We start from the raw sequence: 19,897 nt of genomic DNA, 5'->3' as shown, positions 1-19,897 counted from the left end.
AATGTTAATATATCACATTTCATTACACATAAGCTCATAAAACCTCGTGTAGGTCTACGATGAATCAAACAAAAGAAAACAGTAAACTGCAGAAAAACAGAATCAACTTTCTGGGAGCCTTTCATAACATTTTTATTAGAAACTACTGTCCCCAAAGTTATATGGTCATATACTTTGAACCCAGAAAGAGGGTAACTATGTGAGAATGCTGTTTGTTGATTACAGTTCAGCGTTTAACACGATAGTGCCCTGCAGACTGTTCACAAAGCTGAGGGATCTGGGACTTAACAGCCGTCTGTGTGCATGGGTGTTGGACTTCCTCACTGGCAGAACTCAGGTGGTGAGGGTGGGTAGATGCGTCTCTTAACAGCATCACCATCAACACAGGAGCACCTCAGGGGTGTGTCCTCTCGCCACTGCTCTCCCCCCACTTCAGGACATTTACGCCAGGAGGTGCTGGACTAGTGCAGCGCAGATACTGAAGGACCCGTCCCATCCTGGCAACTAACTGCTCCAACTTCTGCAATCAGGCAGAAGGTTCCACACCATCCAGGCAAGGACAGAGAGGCTCAAGAGGAGCTTTTATCCTCAGGCCATCCGTGTGTTGAATCATGCCCCTCTCTTTTTTGCACAGTCGAGGAGTGTATCAGGTCCCATTACACTGCGTGTTATATCTGTATAACCATGCATGTGACAAATAAAGAACCTTGAATCTTGAAATATTTGGAAATTGACATACTTAGCCCTTGTCACCCAGTAACAGCTGGGACTGGCTCAAATAAGCCCAGGCTCTAGGAATATTTAGGGGTGGATTTCGAGCAACAGCTGTAATGTGAGGGTTCACTAGATGGTTGGGAATCTCTCTGAATAATTAGGAACAGCAAGACGGAGACGGATAGCTTTTTAGCAGCCTCTTTACTTTTAGCACACGGCAACAACAACCCACACTTCCTGTGTGCCGCCCTCATGAATACTTCAATGGCCTCTCAGAAGCCAGGAAATCTTATACTCAGATCAAAACAGGGAAAACAACCAGGTAGATATAACACATACTTATTACTGGTTTGAACATGCATGTCTACACATTCAAACATGTAAACATGTAAATATCAAAACACGTAACCACCAAATAGCTACATAACTAGCTTTATAACCTTTGTAAACACCTCTTTATATCAAATTAGATTTAAATTTACTTCTACACTTTACACAGCTATGAAAGCCATTAGGAATCACAAGAATTTAACTTCTGATTGTTTACCAGAGGAGAGCAGTGGATGAGGTAGTGATCCACTAGAGAAGGAGTTGGTTAACAAAAAGGAAAATGGTTGGAATACAGTGAACAGTAGTAAGAAATGTTGGAGACATACAGCAGCTTGCAAAAGTATTCGCCCCCCTTGAACTTTTCCACATTTTGTCACATTACAGCCACAAACATGAATCAATTTTATTGGAATTCCACGTGAAAGACCAACACAAAGTGATGTACACGTGAGAAGTGGAACGGAAATCATACATGATTCCAAACATTTTTTACAAATACTTTTACTTTGTAGAACCAGCTTTGGCTGCAGTTCCAGCTGCCAGTCTTTTAGGGTCTGTCTCTACCAGCTTTGCACATCTACAGACTGAAATCTTTGTGGTGTAATCTATATTGGTGAATATCATGCGCCACTAGGCGGCAGTACTTACCCTTCTAGACAGGAAGGATGCTATGTTTTGATATGGAGAGTAAGCTGGAAATAAAGATGGTGGTGTTCCACGTTATCGCCTAAACGAGGAGTTTTATTAAAAGAGCCCAACACAACATGGTGTCAGAAGTGCACTCGCTCTAGGCGGCGAAGAGAGACAGTGAAAAATAAAAAAATAACCGTCAGCTTGGCGAACGGCTAGTGACGAAAATGACGGAGCAAGCAGCAGCGTTACCGGCAACTCCTGGCCCGGTTACGGCAGCTCCACCAGCGGCTACTTTCACCATCAAGCCACCGGAACCGTTCGACTTCGCAAAGCCCCAAGAATGGGAGAAGTGGATCAGACGTTTCGAGCGTTTCAGAATGGCAAGTAATCTGAATGGTTCAACTGATGCTAACCAAGTGAACACATTAGTATACTGCATGGGAGACGAGGCTGACGACGTGCTAAGGGGACTAGACCTAACAGACGGGCAGCGCCAGCAGTACGATGCGGTCAGAAACGCATTTGACAGACATTTTGTCCCCAGAAAGAATGTGATTTATGAAAGAGCAAAGTTTAATAAGCGAGTACAACAGCCAGCGGAAACAGTTGACTCCTTCATAACAGCTCTATATGCTCTCGCTGAAAACTGTGAATATGGTGAACTCCACGATGAACTTTTGAGGGATAGGCTCGTTGTGGGTCTTAAAGATTCATCACTGTCGGAGAGAATGCAGCTCAACAAAGATTTGACGCTAACCAAAGCTATCACAATGGCGAGACAATCTGAGGAAATAAAAAGACAGCAAACTGACCTCAGAGGCGAAAGCAGCACAGGCAAAACAGCCATGGATGCCGTGCATGTCAGAAAGTCACAGCCCAATAAATTCAGAAGCAGAGAGCAAAAGCAGTTCAAGCCACGAAAACCACAAATAACAAAACAAGAAAATAAAACGTGTTTTAAATGTGGAAAAGCACAGATGCACCCAGCAGCACAGTGCCCAGCTAAAAATGCAGAATGCCACAACTGTGGGAAACGTGGACACTACGGGAGAGTTTGTAGGTCTACAACTGTGCATGAGGTGGCAGACTGTGCAGATGGACTCTTCCTAGGTGAACTGGATTCAGGAGAAGACCCGTGGCTTGCTAACATCTGCGTGAGAGGCAAAAGCATGACCTTCAAATTAGACTCGGGGGCAGATGTCACAGCTATCTCAGAAGAGACATTCAAAGACATTAAGCAGCCAAATGAGCATCTGCAAAAAGCTGAAAAGCCACTGTATGGACCAGGAGGTGCAGCACTGACCGTACTTGGGTCCACAAAGGAGGACATTTCCTACAGTGACAGGAGCACTACAGAGACAATCTATGTAGTCAGAAATCTGTGTGTAGCTCTCTTAAGCAGGACAGCTTCTGTGAGACTGAAACTAATTGCCCGAATAGACAATGTTGACCTTGAGACAGTGAAGAAAGCGTACCCGAAGCTATGGGATGGGCTCGGGCTTGTTCAAAAACCGTACACGATTAAGCTGAAGCCCGACGCTAAACCTTATTCACTGAAAGTGCCCAGGCGTGTTCCGCTCCCACTACTGGGCAAAGTCAAAGCAGAGCTACAGAGGATGGAACAGTTGGGGGTGATCAGTCGTGTGGAGGGGCCCACAGACTGGTGTTGCGGCATGGTCGTAGCCCCTAAAAAGGACAAAGAGACAGTCCGCATCTGCGTGGACATGACACCTTTAAATGGGTCGGTGTGCCGTGAAAGATATATCCTTCCCTCTGTCGACCAAACACTAGGCATGCTCACAGGGGCGCAGTATTTCTCCAAGCTCGATGCTAACATGGGCTTTTGGCAAATACCGCTATCCAAAGAATCTGCTCTCCTCACCACGTTTATTACGCCATTTGGGAGGTACCATTTCAACCGTCTGCCATTTGGTATTTCCAGTGCACCAGAGCATTTCCAAAACATGATGGTGACAGAAGTGACAGCCGGCCTCGCGGGAGTCGTATGCCACATGGACGACATCCTGGTCTGGGGATCTACGAGAGAGGAGCACGACATGAGACTCCACGCTGTCCTCGACCGTGCAGAGAAGGCGGGCGTCACCCTGAACATGTCAAAATGTGAGTTTGGCAGAAGAGCAGTGAAATTCTTAGGATTCATTGTGTCATCTGAAGGCATGAGTCCCGACCCTGACAAAACTAGCGCGGTGCAGAAGATGAAAGAGCCAAGCACTGTGAGTGAGCTTAGGAGCTTCTTAGGAATGGTGAACCAGCTGGGGAAATTCATCCCAAACCTTTCTGAGAAAGACAAACCACTGAGAGACTTGCTTTCAACTAAAAACATGTGGTACTGGGGGCATGAGCAACAAACCGCCTTTAACAGTTTAAAACAAGAACTGTCATCTGCACCAGTGCTACAGCTCTACAACCCAAACAAACACCAGAAGATCTCAGCAGATGCCTCTTCATACGGGTTGGGGGCAGTCTTACTACAGAAAGACAATGATGTGTGGTCACCTGTCGCGTATGCCTCGCGATCATTGACAGCCACAGAGCAGCGCTACGCTCAGCTGGAAAAAGAAGCGCTAGCGCTCACCTGGGCCTGTGAAAGATTCAGTGACTTTATTCTAGGGCTACACTTTGAGCTTGAGACCGACCATAAGCCACTAGTGAGCCTACTCGGAGGGCAAGCCTTGGATTTGCTTCCACCGCGGATACAGAGATTCCGAATGCGCCTGATGAGGTACTCTTACACTATAAGGCACATTCCAGGCAAAAGCCTCACCACAGCTGACACGCTGTCACGGTTGCCGTTGGCAGGCAACGTGATTCCCAGAGACAATGACCTTATGGAGGACACTGATATCTACGTTGACACAGTGCTGGAGGGCCTTCCTACTAGCAGCAAATACCTTTCAGATCTCCGTGAGCAGCTGCAGTCTGACAGCGTCTGTTCGCAAGTCATGAAGTACTGTGCAGAGGGCTGGCCGGACAGGAACCAGCTGCAGGGAGTGGTAAAGCACTACTGGTCTGAAAGAGCAGTTTTGAGTGTACACAATGGACTACTACTGAGAGGTACAAGGTTGGTCATACCTGCAAACATGCGAAACGCAGTTCTGGACAAAATACACGAGGGACACCAAGGAGTAGTCAAGTGTAGAGAACGTGCGCGACAAGCAGTGTGGTGGCCAGGCCTGAGTAACCAGATCGGTGAACTTGTCCTTAAGTGCAGGCTGTGCATTCAGGAGAGAGTTAATGTGAGGGAACCTCTTATGCCCACACGTTTACCTGAGAGGCCATGGCAGAACTTAGGAGCTGATCTGTTCACACTAAAAGACAAAAACTATCTGTTAGTAGTGGATTACTTCTCGAGATATGTCGAGATTGCTCAACTCAGTCCAACTCGTTCAGCCAGTGTGATTGTGCATTTAAAGTCAATATTTGCACGCCATGGAATCCCTGAAGTATTGATCACCGATAATGGGCCACAATTTGCATGTCAAGAAATGAGAGACTTTGCAAAGGACTACTGTTTTGAGCATGTTACCAGTAGTCCCAGGTACCCGCAGAGCAACGGCGAAGCGGAGAGAGGCGTCCAGACCGTCAAGAATCTCCTCAAAAAGGCTAGCGATCCATACAAGGCGTTGCTGGCATACAGAACAACAGCACTGGCAAATGGCTACAGCCCGGCTCAACTTCTCATGGGGCGCAGGCTTCGTACTACCTTGCCAATGCTTCCTGAAACCTTACAGCCCTGTCTGCCTGATTTTCAGCAGGTTAGTTGTTCGGAGAGAGAGAAACGGCTGAGACAAACCGAAAGTTTTAACAAGAGACATAGAACAAGAGAACTGGATAAATTGGTGCCAGGACAATCAGTCTGGATCAAGGATGCAAGAGCACAGGGCACAGTGACAGCAGTCCACCCGACTCCACGATCGTACGTCATCAGTGGGCCCCAAGGGACAATTAGAAGGAACCGCAGTCATCTTGTGCCGATCCCGCAAACAGAGGCTCAAACCGAAGCCACACAGATCCAAGCTACTCCTACAGAGACAGTTTCTGAGCCAAGCGCACCCCATACACCAGGTGTGGTTAGAACCCGGTCTGGTAGGGAGGTGATTAAACCGAAAAGACTTGATCTGTGAAGCTGGTTGTTTGAAAACGGAAAAGTGTGTTTCAAATGCTGAGTTGTGGTTTCGAGGGTAGCATGTTGAAATGAAAAAAGTGTTTATTCTGTTACAGGTTGAAAAGAAAAAAAAGTGTTTATTCTGTTACAGGAGGAAAAGAAAAAGTGTTTATGACAATACTGACTTTATGTTTCCTGAAATGTTGGGGTATGCCTGTATTGAGAAAACGATATGCAGTTATGTTTTGTTTGAAGAACAAAAGAATGTACCAGTCTGACTTCAGTAAGGGGGATGTGGTGTAATCTATATTGGTGAATATCATGCGCCACTAGGCGGCAGTACTTACCCTTCTAGACAGGAAGGATGCTATGTTTTGATATGGAGAGTAAGCTGGAAATAAAGATGGTGGTGTTCCACGTTATCGCCTAAACGAGGAGTTTTATTAAAAGAGCCCAACAATCTTTGCTCATTCTTCTTTGCAAAACAGCTCCAGCTCAGTCTGATTAGATGGACAGCGTTTGTGAACAGCAGTTTTCAGATCTTGCCACAGATTCTCGATTGGATTTAGACACCAGACAAGTCAAGGATAAAGATATTGATGTGCTGTGTTAGTTTTCTGCCACACATAGCGTTTTGCATTTTGGCCAAAAAGTTCCATTTTGGTCTCATCTGACCAGAGCACCTTCTTCCACATGTTTGCTGTGTCCCCCACATGGCTTGTGGCAAACTGCAAACGGGACTTCTTATGGTTTTCTGTTAACAATGGCTTTCTTCTTGCCACTCTTCCATAAAGGACAACTTTGTGCAGTGCACCACTAATAGTTGTCCTATGGACAGATTCCCCCACCTGAGCTGTAGATCTCTGCAGCTCGTCCAGAGTCACCATGGGCCTCTTGGCTGCATTTCTGATCAGCGCTCTCCTTGTTCGGCCTGTGAGTTTAGGTGGACGGCCTTGTCTTGGTAGGTTTACAGTTGTGCCATACTCCTTCCATTTCTGAATGATCGCTTGAACAGTGCTCCGTGGGATGTTCAAGGCTTGGGAAATCTTTTTTTAGCCTAAGCCTGCTTTAAATGTCTCAATATCTTTATCCTTGACTTGTCTGGTGTCTAAATCCAATCAAGAATCTGTGGCAAGATCTGAAAACTGCTGTTCACAAACGCTGCCCATCTAATCTGACTGAGCTGGAGCTGTTTTGCAAAGAAGAATGGGCAAAGATTTCTGTTAGGGAGTTTTTATTGTTTTATTTGCTTATGCTTCAAATGTTATGTTATACATATTTCACCAGACACAGTTTTCTGTAGAAACAGGAAGCTGACCCTGTGACACTGACAAGAGACCAGTACAGAAATACATATCTGCAGAAGTTGACTTGCATTATATTATTCTTAGAAATTGACTTGCAACACACATACTTTGTGACACACACAAATACAGCTTACACACACAGCTTACACACAGACAGCATCAGGACCTGCGTAACAGGAAATGTGATTATATTTGCATATTGACGATGTAACCTATAAAAATAAACGAATACTGCAGTTCGGTGTGATTGCTCTCTGAGTAGTTCACCCGTGCAGCACGTTAAATATCTCAAGTGTCTCAGTGTTGATCATTCACCTGACTGTTTGTTAACTTTAAATCTCTGACAATTTCAGTCTGTAGATGTGCAAAGCTGGTAGAGACAGACCCTAAAAGACTGGCAGCTGTAACTGCAGCAAAAGCTGGTTCTACAAAGTATTGACTCAGGGGGCTGAATACTTATGCACACCCCACTTTTCAGTTATTTATTTGTAAAAAATGTTTGGAGTCATGTATGATTTTCGTTCCACTTCTCACGTGTGCACCACTTTATGTTGGTCTTTCATGTGGAATTCCGATAAAATTGATTCATGTTTGTGGCTGTAATGTGACAAAATGTGGAAAAGTTCAAGGGAGACGAATACTTTTGCAAGCCACTGTAAGTTGCAAAAGGTATCCTTAAATACAGATGGCACTGATAGTGATCAGAGTAGCGCTGCATCGAGGAAGCAGAATGAGGAATCCAAGGTAATAATTAAACTCTCTCAGGAAGGTGCTTGATTGAGGACAAAAATATGTTTTTGGAGTCATTTCTGGTGTACCAACAGCTGTTTCAGCTGAACAAGTCAAAGGAAATATAGTAGGATCCAAGGTTATCGAGGCACAGTGTTTAAAAACTCTGAGAGAAATGTGACAGTGTAGCTGTAATTTAAAAATTTCTGGAGGAAAGGCTACCATCCAAACTTTTTTCATTAGTTATATGAATTAGGATGTTCAGCCTTATATTCCCCCTCCCTTGGTTTGCTTTAAATGCCAAAGATATGGGCATGTCACTGGAGGTGGACACGAGTATGGTAAATGTGAAAAAGAGCAAAGTTAAAGTGGTGCAATTGCGGAGGTGAGCATATCTCAGCTTTTCGTGGTTATGAGGCAAGTAAAAGGGCAGCAGAGATCCAGAGAGTAAAATCCATTGATGGCATGCAGAAGCAGAAAAGAAGCTTTGGTTATGAACAAAAATGATTTTGTGCTATTTATGGAGGCTGTAATAAACTGCACCACTCAAACAGACAAGAAAACTGAAAAAATCCAAATAATTGTGAAGACTACAGACAAACACCTGGGAATCACGGGTCTGTGTGGGAGACAGCTCAGGAAATGCTAAGTGGTAGAAATCCTAGCTCACAGCCAGGAGGTGGCAGTTCATTGTGGTCCTAAATATTCTACAGCGGGATGCTTGAAGTCTTATTGCTAATGGGCAGGAACTAAAACAGTATCTCATCTGCAAAGAAAACCATGTGTAATATGGAAACATGGATAAAAGCAGAGTGGTACTTTGTTTATAAATGAATATACAGCTATGAGGAATGATACAAAAGAAGGTGGTAGCCACATTTGTGTGAATTGGAATATGGTATAGATTAGTCAGTGTAAATATAGAGCACAAGACAATCACAGTTAAGGTTTGGATGGAGGAAAATGAGGCAGTAATTATCAATTACTATAAATTATGTAAAAGGATCACTGGGGACATATTAAACACTATAGGTGTTTAATATGTAGGTGTAGGTGTTCCCTACACCCCACACATGGGTGTAGGGAAAATAATGTTGTGGGGATTTTAATGCACTTTCTGGGGAAGCAGATGCACAGATGAAAATGATTCATGCACTGAGGATTCAAATCCTGTGAATTTGGCAGAAGCACTGGGATATCAGCGATACAGGAATTGATTTCTGCAACATTCAGATACATTTCGGTCACGGTCACAAAATAGTGAAATAACAATTACCCATCTCAGGATAGGTCATACAGGTCTTAATAAAACACTACGGCTAATAGGCAAGCACCCAATGGGATTGCAAAAAAATGGAATCTGCTCAGCATGTACTGTTAGTATGCCGGGCTTGTGTCCTGGACAGGAAGACGTTAATAGGAGGAGCTGAAGATTCATTCTACTGTAGAAACCCTGCTTGGAAAGGCACTGTCTCAAATCTATGGCCAACTGTTGAAAGTTGTGATAAGAAAGGGTTCAATACTGCAGATTTTTTTTTTATTTTTTATTCCCAATATTCCAAGTTCCTGATTCACACTCCTGTCCAGGAGGGGGCGGTAATGCACCTCTAAGCTCATTTGAAACTAAAACGAAGAAGCCCCCCCCTTTCCCCCGAGGTCAAAGCCAGAAATGTTGTTAGAGTGAGTTGCCCGCGTTCATTTGGACAGTGTCTTCATGTTTTCAAAGGTCGACTGTTTTTCTACGATTTTGTGGAAGTATAAATAGGAACAAACTAACGCAGTCATCTGGTTTGGACTTGTTAAAATCCTGTAAGTTATGTTCTGCTCTTGTTAGCTTATCAGCAGATAGCGTTTCTTACTAAAATGTATCGGTTGTCATACCGCTGTGAGGATAAACCGCGTGAAACGTGCTATTACACTCACTAGAAGTTCCCAGATGTATCTAAAGCCGAAAGATTACAGTAGTTAACTGGTTTTACTTTAACTGGTTAGATTTGTTTACACATTCTATCCGCAGATTCGCCATATTTACCGATTGGTCGCCTCTGTGTGCAAATCTGTCTCGGAGTTTGACAAGATTAAAGGACTCTCTCCATCTCCAGCTGGTGCAAATGCAGATTTCAATATTATCTGCTGACAACAATGAGATTATTTTAATTTATAAAACAGCTTCCGCTTGATGTCGTACCTCCGTGTTTCAAATCATGAGCTGACATTTTGCCCTCGACACACACCTGAATAGCTCGACGATGTGTCGAGTTCACCTGCACACACCTGTTCGCTCCGTCAGCTGCTGGTTTGGGAAACACGCCCACGTTTAACATCGGGAGCTTTCTGCTCAGTATAACGAAACATCACAAAGAATAAAACCATCTTTGTGAAGTAGCTGTAGTGGGATCAACCTTTTATCTATAAATAGCTTTTATTCTCCTAATCAAAATCCCGGTGCCTTGAACTCTTGCAGATTTCTTTTTTAATTTGTAAAATAATGCTAATGTTTGTTTCCACATACATCACCTGGCATAAGTTGTTTTTCACCATAACCATCGGCTATCAACAGTGTGTTTCTCAAACCACGATTGCTTCTTAAGATGCTTACATCCAGCTATTTGAGCAGATCAGTGGCAGAGCTATGCTATTGACGTACATTGATACCAATCCAGTGAGTGGATTTCCATCCATCGGGGCCAAGTCGTGGGGGCAGCAGTCCACTTAGCTATGCAAACATGCCTCATCTTTGATTAGGATTGCTGGACTTCAGAGTGGCTTATATGATTCATACATAACTTCCTTAATTCTGATTCAAAAAGAATAGATGAGATTTAAGAGGAGTGAAGCAGACTGAGCAGCGGATCAGTCAGGATGGTGTGGTAGTCGTACAGCATTTCTTCTGTGATGAATGTGTTTGGAAATGTTTCCTGATGACACAGTCTTGGACTCTTACAGAGACTTCACTGGATACTGCAGATAATCAGAAGCACGCTAGGATGACCAGTGTAAGTTTGTCAAACAGCAGTTTGTAATATTCTCATCTTATTCTGATGTTAATGCTCTGCAGTGATGTAATACAGTTCACCATCACAGAGCACCACTGTAAACACTGAATAACGTGAAATATTTCTTTCTATTTTAAATTTATTGCATAGTTCTCACATTTATGTTTTAGATACAAACATTTGTAATATCATACGAAGATAACCCAAGTAAATACAAAATGTAATTGGGGTACCGTATTTTTTTTTCAACCTGCTGGATAGACGAGTATGTGAATGTGATAACCAGAGAACGAGGTGATGTAGGGAGCTTCAGTTTGATGCCAGACCACCTCTGTTTGTTTTTGAATAAACTTAACAACTGGTTGGACTGTTTGCAATAAACGGCCATTAATGTTTGACATTCCTGTAGAGACACTTTGGAGAATTATTTTAACTTGGCAACTTTAGAGGGTATTTCAGTATGAATGGCCTGTTTAACATCACGCCACAGCATCTTCAGATTAAAGTCTGAACTTTGTCTAAGCACTTCAGTTTTTTTTATTTATTTTTATTCATTTATTAAAATGGGAATTTTTCACATCACTGTCCTGCTGCATAACCCAAGTGTGCTTGAGCTACAGGGTACAAACTTATGGCTGGACTTCAGGATTGTAGGATTTTCTGGTTGAGAGCAAAATTCATGTATCCATCAATTAACACTACCACCACGTTTGACTGTTGATATGTTTTTTTCTGTTCTCTATATGTAATGAGACCTTCCAAAAGTTTACATTTCTGCCTTGGGACCCTCATGTCATTTTAGCCCAGTCTCTTTTTGTCATTGTTGAAACTCTGACCTGAGGCAGATGAAGCTTGCAGTTCCTTTACGACCTGGATGAGTCATTGATCACTCCTGGAAAAACTTTGTTAGAATCCCAAAACCTTTGTATCACTTTCCAAACTGACAGATGACAAGATGAAGCTGTAAACCAGGGGTCTCAAACTCCAGTCCTCGACGGCCGGTGTCCTGCAACCTTTCCATGTGTCCCTGTTGCAACACACCTGAATGCAATTAGTAGGTCATTAGCAAGAGTATAGAACTGAAGTTGCTGAAGTGGCAACCTCTAACCCTACTCAAGTAAATTTAAGTAAATATAAGTGTTAAGGAAAATACACTTTTAACAGTACATTTATTGCACCATGTTCATTCACTCATGAACTGCTGTAACATGAATGAAATGGCTGAATTGCCACCTCAGCATGCAGTCAGGTTTCTTGCTAATGATCTACTAATTGTATTCAGGTGTGTTGCGTCAGGGACACACGGAAAAGTTGCAGGACACCGGCCCTCGAGGACCGGAGCTCGAGGCCCCTGCTGTAAACCTTTGACCATGTAGACCTTTGGTGGTGTTTCAGGTGTCTGAGTTCAGCATTATTATTGTTATTATTAGTACCTGAGAGACTGTCATTTACAGTTGTACTGTTTGTTTGCATGTGCAGGTGCTTTGCAGCAGAAGCAGGTTGGTAAGTTACCTTCCAGGGCTCCATGTGTTGGTGTATCGTGTGGCTGGAGGCAGAGCCTTCTCTGCTGCTGATTCTTCAGGCTTAAATGAGCCCACTTTGGCCACTTCTCCCTCTGCTAAAGGTATGGCCTTATTTTAAGTTTATACATTTGAACATTAATTAACTACAACATATGTTTTTCTAGTCAGTAATTTAATCTAATGCATCTTATGTATAGATTAGGTATTAGGTATAGACCTAATAACACAAAATAAATTGAGATATACGGAGGTTGACACAGAGTCGTTACCTCGGACTCTGATGAAGTGATATTGGCGTTGACCAAAATTTGTAATTTCTTATTTCTTTGTGTAAACTCAGTTTGTGTGCATGCTACTTTTCTTTGTTATGTTGTGCTTAAGGATTGCAGACACTACGGCCTGATGACACAATGGGGCTGTTCGGGCCCGAGGACCAGCGCTTCCCGCTGCCCGGTAATGTGGGCTTTGACTGCCAGCTGGAAGGATTGACAGAGCAACAGAAGAGCCTGACAGACAAAATGCTACCAGATGTGTTGTCTGCTCCATCCTGCTATCAGAAGCATGAGTGGCTTCTAGCCCAGTCTGTTAGAGAGCTCTCTGTAAGTCCAATAGGAACCTTATGAATGTTTTTAATAATCAAAACAAATATGGACCAAACTATGCTGTGTTATTACTACTAATGCTAATCTTGCTACAAATTTCACAAACACTGGTGCAATTTATGTTGAAGTATGTATAGATTATCCATGAATAATCATATGCAGGGATAGCTCAGTAGGTAGAGTGGTTGCCCCATGATTGGAAGGTCGGGGGTTTGATTCCCCTGAACAGCTACCCTGAGGTACCCCTACGTCCCTACACACTGCTCCTCGGTGGCTGCCCACTGCTTCGCTGGCTGAATGGGTTAAATGCAGAGGAGTCATTTCCCTACGCGGACTAACACAAGCACGTACACATGTTTAAGATAAAATGATGTGTGACACCATTTTTTTATGCATTTTTAATCAGTCAAAAATGAACTTTTCATTGGAGTGTGGTGTGGACTTTGTGGTGCTAACAAGTGTAAAAAATGTAACGCTAGCCAATCATCGTGGGTGTGACATGATTCATGCAGCCAGACCTCCAGCATCCGTCTGAATATTTTAGAATGAAGAGACATTAAAACAGTGTATGCTGAAACTATATCCAGGTTTTGTATCGTTGGCGTTGTTGCTCATACGCTGAGAGTGGTGACATTTGCTTTTCTGACAGCTGTGTGTTTCTTTCTTAGAACAAGGGCGATCCTGCGTCCTCTGGCAAAGTCAGCACAGCTGAACAGTACTTTGACAACTCGAGAGTAGAGTGTGCCACACAGGCGTGTCCTGAACTCTTAAAGAAAGGTACATCGCTGTAACTGCATCCTTCATACATTTATTTTTCAGCCTTGCATAACTTTGAAATTGCTTGTATTTCTCATGAGAAGCGGTGTTCCTGTCTAATGCGAGTGTTTCCTAATTATAAACAGATTTCCAGTCAATGTTTCCTGAAGCTCCATCCTGTGGTATGATGGTTGTCACGGTTACCCAGAAGACGCAGAACGATATGGCGTCATGGTCTGCTGAGGTGGAAGATGAGAGAGAGCAGATGCTTGACAAGGTTAAATGCTGTCTGTAGAACAGCTAAGCTGTTTTACATGTCTTACACTATAATAAGACATCACAGGGTTTCTCCCTACATTATCACAGCAAGTACTCAGAATAAATAAATGTAAGTGTTATTTTAGAAACCTTTTACAACAGCTAAGCACTGCAAATATTAGAGGTCTGTAAAAGAAACACTGATGATGAGCTGAAGAGTTTATTAGAAAAGCTGTCCACCTCTGGAGAACTACAGAAACTGTGCATTATATGAGATGTTACTAATGTTAAAAACAGTAGTAGCACATCCATGTAGTACATCCCATCTGTAGTGTAAAAAGAAGTGAAAATGAAACAGATAATAAATGCGTGAGTTTCATTGAGAAAGGGGAGGAGACACTTTATTATTTATTTTACAGTAATTAATGAAGTAATTAATGATTGTGGTGTCTGCTGTGTAGTTTGTTGCAGGTGCACGGGAGATCTGCTGTGCGCTGCAGCGAGAAGGATTCTGGGCAGACTTCATCGACCCATCGTCAGGCCTCGCTGTAAGTTATCTCTGACTCTGCCTGTCAACAACTGTTCAGTGTTTTTACGATATTTTATCACAATAACAACAAATGAAATGGCTGATTGGGTGTAGACATCACATGGCATCAAATGACAAAGTATAAATCTGAGAAATCTGTTAGAAGCTCATGTTACATGGAATTAACTCTGAATTAGCCACGATCAGCACAGTCAAGATGCAGGTAGCTGTCTGTGACAGATGCATTTAGATATGCAGTTACAGTGTGGAGCTTTTAGTGATTCCTTTAAATTCTTCTTTTTATCTTTAGGTATTTTGTCTTTGGTGCATACATTTAGATTTATTTGGAGTTTTCTGAAATAAGCACATGATCAAATGTAAACACGTCCATTGGAAGCTGCACCATGATTCTGGTTAGATATTTGGTCACCAGACAGAAGCTGATGTATTTGCTTTTCTGGCACAGGCGTGACTTTGTGCTTAACTTCACATGTTTCAGTAGGTTTGAAGACAGGACATCATAAAAGCTGTTTCTAAGTCCACAGCTAGCTTGGCAGGCCGCTGCCTTTCTGGATTGTTCCACAGTCATTCAGCTGCAGAATAACAAACCTTCAAAGTAACTGTCCCTGGGCTGGTATTTAAGGGTGATTCATTGTGGCAGTGCGCTGTGTGTATAACAAATGTACATTTCTGCAGAAGAAAACTGGTGAAAATTTCTTGGAAGCTGTAATGTTGGCAGGACAAACTTGTGCAGACAGCGGTGTGCAATTGCAACTCCCCATCCCCCACCCAACACACACACACACACACTATAGATGGAGACTATTGTTGCTTTTCAGGCGATGGTCTTGATCAGATAACTGTCTCATATTTGTGTGTCCCTTCTTATTTCTCAGTACTTTGGCCCGTACACCAACAACACACTGTATGAGACAGATGACCGATACCGTCACCTGGGCTTTCAGATTGAGGACCTGGGCTGCTGCAAAGTGATCCGACACTCGTTGTGGGGGACACATGCTTTTGTAGGGACAATATTCACCAGCACACCACCTGATACTCCTACTATGAAGACGCTGCAGGGTAGATGAACACAGGCTCTGGGATACCGAGTGTAATATGCCTCAACACTAACAGAGTGGTTAGTGGTTTTGACCATATCTGTAATCATATTAAAGCTTAAATAATGCTGACACCACAATAAAGCTTGTGAATGTTTTGTCTTTGAAATTAGTCATTTATAGAATGACACATTCAATAAATGAATAACCCTTGTATTAATTACCTCGGCTGCCCTTTTAACCGCAGTTGTGTTAAACCATTTTTTTGCTGTACTTAGTACAGTTTGAAGATATTGCGCTGCTGCACAAGGAGACAAGTTCTCAGAAGATAGTTCTCCGGTTTATCAGCCTCAATTTTTCTTAAGAACAACACGAACATCCTCAGTGAGAAGTGAACTCATTTTACAGTTAATGTTGAACTCCTTTCTAATCCTTGAAAATATTTTAGAATCATCACTGGACTTACTTCTTGATCCCACCATAAGCTGAGCCGTCTTGTTTTTGTGGCAGGGACACGCTTTCACCTGAAGTGCTCACAATCTTGAAAAATGAAATTTAAGGATTAAAATGTGCTGAAATGTTGACATAAGTAAAGGTAGAAATAGTTTAACTCTAAACTCTAAGATGTTATTCAAATATTATGCAAAATGATTAGTATTTTTTAGATAAACATTGTTTTGTTTTCAAGATTGCAACAATGATGAGCAAAATAAACCAATGAACAAAATTAAATCGTTAAGATAGTATTTCATTATCTTTACCCTCTGAAATGTAGGTACTGAAATATCTACTTATTGCAACCAAGTACTGATGGCTAAATCAAGCTTGTATTGAAAAAAGCTTTATTACTCGAAGCTTTTCAACACAGCACTTTTTGGTGACATCTAGTGGCCGATAATGAAGAGCAGCTTGAGTCTACAAAATGAACAGCTTTATCATGATTGCCCACTCTACTGAGCTGACAGCTTCAGTTTAATATCACGTGACATGTCTGTGTGATACCGGACTTGGTGCCTTGTGAATGTTTTTGGGTGAAAATCTATGTTCTGTCTATTTGATTCATAAATCGTTTTAATGAATAAACTTCCCTTGTTTAAACATGTGCCATGCTGTGTTCCCCCTTTGCTTGTGACTTGATGTTTTGTATCAGTAGATAAAAAAAAATTACACTGTATATAATATTTTACAACACGATCTTATACTAGGTTGGGAGCTGGGACTAATACCCCCGTGCTGTAGAGCCTCCCTGAACTGCCCCTCCACTGGCGGATCTAGAAAATTGTATTTAACCGGTGGACAGGCACAATTATACAGGGTGGGCCATTTATACGGATACACCGTAACAACATGGGAATGGTTGGTGATATCAAAGTCCTGTTTGTGGCACATTAGTATATGTGAGGGGGCAAACTCCTCAAGATGGGTGGTGGCCATGGTGGCCATTTAGAAGTCGGCCGTCATGGATACAACTTTTGTTTTTTCAATAGGAAGAGGGCCATGTGACACATCAAACTTATTGGTAATGTTACAAGAAAAACAATGGTGTGCTTGATTTCAACGTAACTTTATTCTTTCATGAGTCATTTACAAGTTTCTCTTTGTTCACAGCCATTGACATGTCGAAGAGGTTAACACATGAGGAGCGGATCGAAATTGTAACCGGGTCATTGCAGCAGATTTCAATGCAAGACACCCTACGAGACCACCCATCTCCCATGCTACAGTTAGCAAACTGCTCGCTAAGTTTCGTGAAACTGGTTCAGTGTTGGATTTGCCAAAATGTGGACACAAGAAAACTGTCACTGATGAAGAAACATCAGTGGCTGTCTTAGCTTCATTCAGCAAGAGCCCACAGCGTAGCACTCGCCGCATGTCACTGGAGAGTGGCATTAGTCAAACATCCCTCCAGTGGATGTTAGCTACTCACAAATGGCACCCTTACAAACTCCAAGACCAAAAAGGCTAGGCAGCGCCTGTATCACCTACGACAACTGAGGAAGTTCAGGGTCTCTCCAAAGATCCTCAGGATTTTCTATACAGGCGCTGTGGAGAGCATCCTCACACAGAACATGACATCGTGGTTTGGGAACAGCTGTGTGAAGGACCAAAAAGCTCTCCAGAGAGTGATCCGTACAGCAGAACGCTGCTGCAGGATTGCTCTCCCCTCGCTTCAGGACACCTACACCAGGAGATGCCGGACTAGAGCAGCGCAGATACTGAAGGACCCGTCCCATCCTGGCAACAAACTGTTCCAACTTCTGCAATCTGGTAGAAGGTTCCGCATCTTCCGGGCAAGGACAGAGAGACTCAAGAGGAGCTTCTATCCCCAAGCCATCCGTGCCCTAAACACACACACCCGCCCTCTCACATCATCTATAATTGACTGAGACAGGACTCTTCCAGACACTAAACCAAGGCACAATGTACATTTCAAATTCCTTTAATTTTAAATATGTTTATATTGTCTCCTGTAAAATCAGCTACTGCAGCATCTCAACGAGGATGACCCAGATCGGCCACAGAATTTGCAGAATGGGCAAAACAAAAATTGGAACAGGACCCTCAGTTCACGCAGAAGATTTTGTTCAGTGATGAGGCAAACTTTTATGTGAATGGTGAAGTTAACAAACAAAACCACCGCTATTGGTCGACACTAACCCACATTGGATGGATCCCTCCAAGACTGCTGGAACAACAAAAGTGATGGTTTGGTGTGGTATATGGGGTACAACGATAGTGGGTCCATTCTTCATCAATGGAAACCTCAAGGCCACGGGATATTTGAAATTGCTACATGATGATGTGTTTCCCTCTTTATGCACTGAAGCTGGCACGTTCCCTGAGTTTTTCCAGCAAGATGGTGCACCACCACATTATGGGTGCAGGTCCGAGCATTCCTAGATGAACAGTTTCCTGGAAAGTGGATTGGTCGTCGTGGGCCAGTTGAATGGCCCCCAAGCTCTCCCGATCTGACCCCCTTAGACTTTTATCTTTGGGGTCATCTGAAGGCAATTGCCTATGATGTGAAGATACGAGATGTGCAGCACCTTAAACTACGGATACTGGATGCCTGTGCTGGCATTTCTCCTGCGGTGTTGCTATCAGTGTGTGAAGAGTGGGAGAAGAGGGTTGCATTGACAGTCCAACACAATGGGCAGCACATTGAACACATTTTATAAGTGGTCAGAAACTTGTAAATAACTCATGAAAGAATAAAGTTACGTTGAAACCAAGCACACCATTGTTTTTCTTGTGACACTACCAATAAGTTTGATGTGTCACATGGCCCTCTTCCTATTGAAAAAACAAAGGTTGTATCCAAGATGGCCGACTTCTAAATGGCCACCATGGTCACCACCCATCTTGAGGAGTTTGCCCCCTCACATATACTAATGTGCCACAAACAGGACTTTAATATCACCAACCATTCCTATGTTATTGCGGTGTATCCATATACTATACCTTATATAATTATAACTATGTGGGTTTTAGACCTGGGCCCTATTTCAGGAAGCCGGTTTAGTGCAAACTCTGAGTAAGTATACCCTGAGTTAACGAAAACTCTGGGTTTTCGGTTTCACAAAGCGAGTTTAGCTTAATTCTGAGTGAGTTACTATGACGACACACTCCGTGAAGCTAACCTGCCCCCTAGTAGGTTTACTACAACTAACCCTGACTGTCTCCGCCTCTTTGTCAGAAACCTGACTGTAGGAAGTGTCAGACATGGCGTGTCCCTTCCTTGAAGAGCCAGTAGATGTTGAAGCCCAAATTCTCCGCAGAGCTCTCCGCCGGGAGAGAGTGATTAGAGCGCGTTCGGACATTTTATCATTTCCTGATGATTTTCTGTGTGAACGTTACCGTTTTTCAGCACAATCTATAATTCATTTGAATAACATCCTCAGGCCTAATATTGCTCATGTGACACATCGCGGACATTCTCTCAGTTCTGTACATATTATTTGTATTGCACTTCGGTTTTTTGCAAACGGGAGCTTTCTGTATAATATTGGTGACGCTGAGCACGTTTCCAAGGCTACCGTCTGTCGGGCAGTCAGGAATGTTACAGTTGCACTGAAACGTCTCCTGTACTCGTTTGTGGTGTTCCCCGGTCATAGACCCACAAGATTTATCAAAGAGGGATTCCACAAAATTGCAGGTATCAGGATGAACGAAACTTAATTCATGATGTGGTGATATTTGAACTACCACTTAAATTTTACATTTATTTTCAGGGTTCCCAGGCGTGATTCAATTGAATTGAATTCAATTTTATTTATATAGCGCCAAATCACAACATAAGTCGCCTCAAGGCGCTTCATAGATGATTGGCTGT

At 42.9% G+C, this 19,897-nt stretch overlaps 1 protein-coding gene across 1 annotated transcript; it reads left to right on the top strand.

Moving 5' to 3' along the window:
- The first annotated feature begins 9,470 nt into the window (after window positions 1–9,470).
- mmadhcb (metabolism of cobalamin associated Db) lies at window positions 9,471–16,666 on the top strand. The gene is made up of 8 exons (XM_040026340.1): window positions 9,471–9,648; window positions 10,786–10,835; window positions 12,315–12,459; window positions 12,740–12,957; window positions 13,629–13,737; window positions 13,863–13,993; window positions 14,436–14,522; window positions 15,400–16,666. The coding sequence occupies exons 2-8, from the start codon at window positions 10,827–10,829 to the stop codon at window positions 15,592–15,594; spliced, it is 894 nt and encodes a 297-aa protein (XP_039882274.1). The 5' UTR covers window positions 9,471–9,648; window positions 10,786–10,826; the 3' UTR covers window positions 15,595–16,666.
- The last annotated feature ends 3,231 nt before the right edge of the window (window positions 16,667–19,897 follow it).

The sequence above is a fragment of the Simochromis diagramma genome, unplaced genomic scaffold (assembly GCF_900408965.1).
Source record: "Simochromis diagramma unplaced genomic scaffold, fSimDia1.1 OVJJ01000322.1, whole genome shotgun sequence".
Taxonomy (NCBI): Eukaryota; Metazoa; Chordata; class Actinopteri; order Cichliformes; family Cichlidae; genus Simochromis; species Simochromis diagramma.
This window is presented reverse-complemented; position numbering and strand designations above follow the sequence as displayed.